The sequence below is a fragment of the Gavialis gangeticus genome, unplaced genomic scaffold (assembly GCF_001723915.1).
Source record: "Gavialis gangeticus isolate Ggan-Ray unplaced genomic scaffold, GavGan_comp1, whole genome shotgun sequence".
Classification (NCBI taxonomy): domain Eukaryota; kingdom Metazoa; phylum Chordata; order Crocodylia; family Gavialidae; genus Gavialis; species Gavialis gangeticus.
The window spans coordinates 94,044,322-94,050,515 of NW_017729034.1; the positions used below are offsets into that span (position 1 = coordinate 94,044,322).

Here is a 6,194-nt window from a genome sequence, read left to right on the forward strand (position 1 = left end):
GGGAGAGGCAGGCACAGCTGGAGGAGCCACAGGAGAACCTGCAGCTGCCCAGCTGTGCCTGCCTCTCCCCGACTGATCCGAATCTTCGAATCAGGGCCAAATCTCCAATTCTGATTTGGCCAAATCGAATGGGGACAGTGATTCAAATCACTAAATCCAATCGCTGTCCTCTGAATCAGCCGAATCCAAATCAAATACTTCCCTATTTGCACATACGGACCTGTGTGCTAGATCCGCTGTGTGGTGTTGGGACAGCATGGGGCCCAATCTGGGCATGTAGGGCCAGGCAGAAGCAGTGTGGTGCCCTATCTGGGCATATAGGGCTGGGCTGAGGGGATGCAAGACCCAATGCAGATGCCAGAGGCCCAACCCCATGTGCTGACCTTACAAAGGATCTGTCCATAGGACCAAAAAGTTGAGCACCACTGCTCTAGACGCTATTGATCCTAGCTACAAAAGAGAGAACCTCTATCTAAGGCCTCCAGCAGTTGTTACATCCCACTGAAAATATGAAACTGGAAAAGAGAGTCACCACAGACGCAGAGATTTGCTTTGTAGAACTCATTGTCACATGAAATATGACACATGGTAAAACTCATGACAGACATAACTAAATCAAAATTTTATCCACCAAGTTTAGCTTTCCTTCAAAAATCTTTTCTCAGAGCCTCACCACATGCGCGCACACACTTCCTTAGCGCTTCTGCTGTTTGCCTCTCTCCAAGTCAGGGAAGGAGAGTGAGGCCAATGTTAAATTAACAGTATGCTGAAGGGGTTTGTCACCTGCCTGTTTGAAAAATTTCTGCATCTGAGGTCAGTGGAGATGGTGGGACCGGAGTTCCTTGAATTTTACCTGGAGTGGAAAGCTAGTAATAAGCATTCAATATGGGGGCTCTTGGTTATGGTGCATGTTGCCACCCTTGCTGTGTGGGATTGTTGTCCTCAAATGCACACTACATTCTGTTCTCTTACCCAGGCATCTGAGCGGGCAGTTTGAGGGCTGGGTTTTTTTGGGGTTTTTTTTTTTTTAATGAAATGGGAGGCCACGGTGGGGGGGAGAAATTAAATTCACCTACTTTGTTGTGTCAGGAGTTGATATTTGCTGCAGTAAATTCCTTTGTTGGTTTTATTTATTTTTATGCTAATTTTTCACTTTTCCAGAATTGTTTTCTGTTTCTGGCAGTGAGGTAATTGTGATGTCTTTTTCCTGAGCAGAAGGAACACTTCCTGAACTAGGTTTGCTTTCAGTCTTTCTCCTCCAAATTACAGGTAGCCTTTCTGCTCTTCTGAGGTCAAAATGGGGGCCATTAAAAGATAATGAGCAGACTATTGGCTTTTACACCAAGCAAATTCTTGAAGGATTAAAATATCTCCATGATAATCAGATAGTACATCGAGACATAAAGGTAAGAAGCTGCAACAAATTATAGACACGGTTTACTTAAGTAGGAAAAATTATGTTTGTAAATAAAACAATTACTTGGGGAAAGAAGGTTCTTTGTGCTTTGATGTTTTTTCTGTCATGTACAGTGAATGATGTTTTGTTGCTGTTTTAAAGTGATCTACATGGAGATAGCTAGCAACTCCCCTAGACAGATAGGGACTGTATAACTAGCGTTTTTAAACTGTAATTTAATGCCTCTTCTCTCAGGTCCCCACATCCAACACTCAGAAGTTTTCAGTGGTTAGGTTGATGGGCCCTAATCTAAACAGAAACCATAATATTTTCTGTTGGTGACCTAATTCAATTTCAGTTTCAGTTTATTAAGGATTCTGGCTGAATGCCATGCTTCGGAAGACAGCATAACACACATACACCCGTAGCATTAACAAGTTTGAGCAAAGTAACCAAACTACAAATATTACACTAAAAATAGAGCCCACCAGCATAAAAACATTATTAATATAGTAGTAAATCAAGGCACAAATCTATAATATTGTTGTACATAGATCCACAATTAAAACAATAAAATCAACTCTAATGTTAAAATGTGTTACTCATATCAGTAATAAAGGATATTTAACTCTAATCGCCTTTGCCTTGTAAGTGAAGATTGTGAGACAGTTTATTACATTTGGATCTGTTTGCTGTAAAAGCCAGATTTAATTTCTCTTTGTTTTGAGAAGTGTATCAGTTTCTGCAAGTATGGTAATAAATAGGTTCTCCTTATGTCATTATATAAAGAACATTCTAATACATAGTGGATAGTATCTTCTACAGCTGCTAGACAGACTAAGCAACATCTTTTAGCCCTTGGAATGGAAAATCTACATCCAGCCAGAATAGCAGTGGGCATCTGTTTGGTCCTGAGTCTAGTCAAAGAGGATCACCATTTATTATTGAGATCCAACTGTAGATACCTTCCCCCCCATAGTTGAATTTCCGAAGAGTATATAAAGGGGCAATGCAAGTATCCCTAGCCACTGCAAAATCATTCTGCCTGGCAAGCTGGTGACCTAAATTTCTGGTGGTAGCTTAAGTAAAGTACACTGCACAGTGTGGAGCATTAGGTGTGGGGGCAGCATGAACAGAAGCTTATACAATGAGATTCTAAAAATAAAAAAAACATTTTTCTGGGGAAAAAGACACATCCTGATGTTTCAGGGTGATTTACCCCCATAAGAATATTACATGTTAAAGAATGCACTTTGAAAATACATTCTGCAGGATGTTTTACATTAATAGTCACTAGAAAAAAATAATTGTTTCAAATGTTCTGTCCTTTAGGGTGATAATGTGCTCATCAACACTTACAGTGGAGTGCTAAAGATTTCAGACTTTGGAACTTCAAAGAGACTTGCAGGAATCAACCCATGTACTGAAACATTCACTGGTATGTTTCTAGAGTCCAGTACCTTTCAACATGAAAGCAAAGAAATGATTCTGAGTGCAGAGACAGATCCTATAGCTGCTTTCCAGACAGAAATTGCATCAACTGATTGACTTCAGAGTAGCTGCAGGAATGAGCTCATCTTACTCGCCAACCCTTAATTTTTTTTAACTTTTATCTTCTTAAACTGTTTGTACACACTGGGTGCATACATATCTGCATGTGCATATTAATGCGCTGCAATAAACTCCAGTGCTTATTGCTCCTGGGTGCGTGTGACCTGGAATCACAGTATGTTGAGCTGAGTCAGAGCAGCCCCTGCTGGCAAGAAGTCTGGAGGGTCGGCCTGCCAGCCTGGGTCTGCTCCCCCTGGCTCAACGCTGCAGAGGGGCTGGCTGGGGCATGAATGAGGGTGCTTTAGTGTTGCTAGCCAGTAGGCAGCCCCCACACTGAAACATCCTGGTGCCCCAGTCAGCCAGGGCAGCATCTACACATGTGCTGCTGCAGAGTAAATCAGTTCATTCCAGCCTAATAGGGGCACATGTGTAGATGCACATTGTTTACTGTGTAGCTAATTAGTCTACTGTGCAGTAAATGTCTTGTGTAGACATGCCACTGTGTAAGAAGGAAGCTGTCTGAAGTTATGCTAGCAACAGAATTCCCCACCCCCAGAAGAAAACAGCCATTCCTCTCCATCTGCTTGACTTTCATTCTTGTACATGCACAGTTTTTAATCTTGCTGCCTTGTTGCTCCAAAACTAATTTTTCTTGCCATATCCCCCTTGCTTGCTTAGCCTGCCCCTAGCATTGCCAGGATCCATCCCTACTCTGATCTGTCTCCTACTTGAAAACCTGTTTCAGACTTTAATTTGCACCAGGGGAATTATTTTTAAAATTTAATCACCCTTCATCTTTTGTATTTAGTTAGTTCCCTTTTTAAAATCTGCTAAACTCCTGCTCTCTGAATTCCAGAGAATTCAGAATGCTATTGCCGGATAGCACACTTACCTCAGGAAGTATAATTGTATCACTTCATGCTTCACTTCCTTTCACTGACCTCCTTTAATCCCTGAATCCAATACAGAATTGCCTCCTAACTTTAATGTTGGCACGCAATATAACTAAGCCTTACCCAAAGCCCAGTGAAATCTGTTGAGTCCTACCATTGATTTCAGAAGTGCTTTGAGTCATATCAGTAGTGAATGTCAGTCACTTTTAGTCCTAACTAAAAGATTTTTCTGAAATCTGCACAAGACAATTTTTAAAGTTATTTTTGTCATTCCTCAGCCCTTTTGTTTACCAAATAATCCTTATATTTAAATGAGAAAAAAATGAGTATTTTTGAACAGGTACTCTTCAGTATATGGCACCAGAAATCATAGACAAAGGTCCACGTGGCTATGGGAAGGCTGCAGACATCTGGTCTTTGGGATGCACCATCATAGAAATGGCTACAGGAAAACCCCCATTCTATGAACTGGGAGAACCACAAGCAGCTATGTTTAAGGTCAGATCTTTTTCATATACAGTTCTGCCCTATAGCTTTTATAAACAAAGGAACAGTACAAAAAGGACAAGTGCAGAGTGCTTCACGTAGGGTGCAAAAATATCCAGCACACCTACTGGCTGGGAAGTGACCCTCTCAGCAGCACAGAAGCGGAAAGGGATCTCAGAGTCATACTGGACTCCAAGATGAACATGAGTTGTCAGTGTGACGAAATCATCAACAAAGCTAACTACACTTTATCATGCATCAGCAGATGCATGACAAATAGATCCAAGGAAGTAATAATTCTCCTCTGTGCAGCACTGGTCGGACTGCTGTTGGAGTACTGCGTCCAGGTTTGGGCGCCGTACTTCAAGAAGGATGTTGATAGACTCGAGGGTCCAGAGGAGGGCCACTTACATTGTTAGGGGCATACAGAACAAGCCCTAGGAGGAGAGACTGAAGGACCTGGAACTCTTAGGCCTCTGCAAGAGAAGGCTGAGAGGTGATCTTGTGTCTGCCTACAAATTCATTAGGGGGATGCAGCAAGGGATCGGAGATGCTCTGTTCACCAGGCGCCTCTTGGGGTAATAACAAACAATGGTTACAAACTCAGAGAGCAGGTGTAGGCAAGATATCAGGAAAAACTTCTTCGTGGTAAGGGTGGCCAAAATTTGGAATGGGCTGCTAAAGGAGGTGGTGCTCTCCCCTACCTTGGGAGTCTTTAAGAGAAGGCTGGATAGGCATTTAGCTGGGATCATCTGACCCCTGCACTCTTTCCTGCCTAGGCAGGGGGTCAGACTCTGATCTGTTGAGGTCCCTTCCGACCCTAGCATCTATGAATCTATCAAATCTTATGACGCTATTAAAAAGAAAAGATAAGAGACCAGCAAGGATACGATAAAGGAGCTGCTTGGTTAATGAGTACATTAGGAAGAATGTGTTATTTGATAATGATTCAGTTGAGTGGGAGTGCCGAATGGTTCTGAAGAAGGTAGTAATGGAGAAATAAATGGAGTAATAAGTCACAAGTCTGTTTAAAACTTCCTGGTATTCTTTTACATCCTGAGTGAATAAGCAAGCAGTGCCTCCTCTTTCTGAAAGACTCCTCTGGGAGCAACAGGAATTTTCCAGATCCTCTAGTAAGGAGCAGATCGTTAGTAATGACCCTATTTTATAGATTTTACAGGGTTTTAAAACAGAGGCTTTAGTCATCTTCTACTAAAAGCTGATAACAAAATGTACAAGGAAAGACCACTTGGACCACTTTATTTATTTCATTTCTCTTAGGTGGGAATGTTTAAAATACACCCGGAGATTCCTGATTCCATGTCAGCAGAGGCTAAAGCTTTCATCTTGCGTTGCTTTGAACCAGACCCAGACAAGCGAGCCTTTGCTCATGATCTACTTGTAGATGAGTTCTTAAAAGTTTCAAGCAAAAAAAGAAAGTCTCAGCCAAAACTGTCAGGTAATAAACTGCTTGTGGGGATGGATTTGGTAGATTTTTATTTCCGATGGTGAGGCTGATTTTTATAATGAATGGTTGTAACCTCTAAGACTCAAGGAACATATCTCCTGGATGAATCTGCAATAATAAATCTCTCTTGAATTGTGATTTGCAAGCCTCTAACAGTAGAATTCTGTTACTGCCACTGGAAGAAATAAGTTTTAGATAAATTTAAGTGTTTTGTATACCGCCTAGAGATCCTTAGACAGTTCCTATAAACTGTGTATATGTTCTCATTTAATTAGCACCATGTATTTAGTAATCCAGCACAGGAGTTGAATATTCATATACGTAAATGAATAAAAGCACACTTTTTAAAAATCTTTGATTTTTTTTTTTTTTTTTTTTATCTAGAAATATTTAAGCACGT

At 41.2% G+C, this 6,194-nt stretch overlaps 1 protein-coding gene across 2 annotated transcripts in view; it reads left to right on the forward strand.

Moving 5' to 3' along the window:
* The window catches only part of MAP3K5 (mitogen-activated protein kinase kinase kinase 5), a 192,843-nt gene that overhangs the window by 160,078 nt on the left and 26,571 nt on the right, over nt 1-6,194 (forward strand). For both annotated transcript variants that reach the window (XR_002099428.1, XM_019527276.1), the window contains exons 17-20: nt 1,270-1,406; nt 2,729-2,834; nt 4,181-4,338; nt 5,608-5,785. Coding sequence is in view for 1 of the 2 variants with exons in the window: in XM_019527276.1 (XP_019382821.1) it covers nt 1,270-1,406; nt 2,729-2,834; nt 4,181-4,338; nt 5,608-5,785 (579 nt within the window). In the remaining variant the exon portion in view is untranslated. The remainder of the gene's footprint in view (nt 1-1,269; nt 1,407-2,728; nt 2,835-4,180; nt 4,339-5,607; nt 5,786-6,194) is intronic.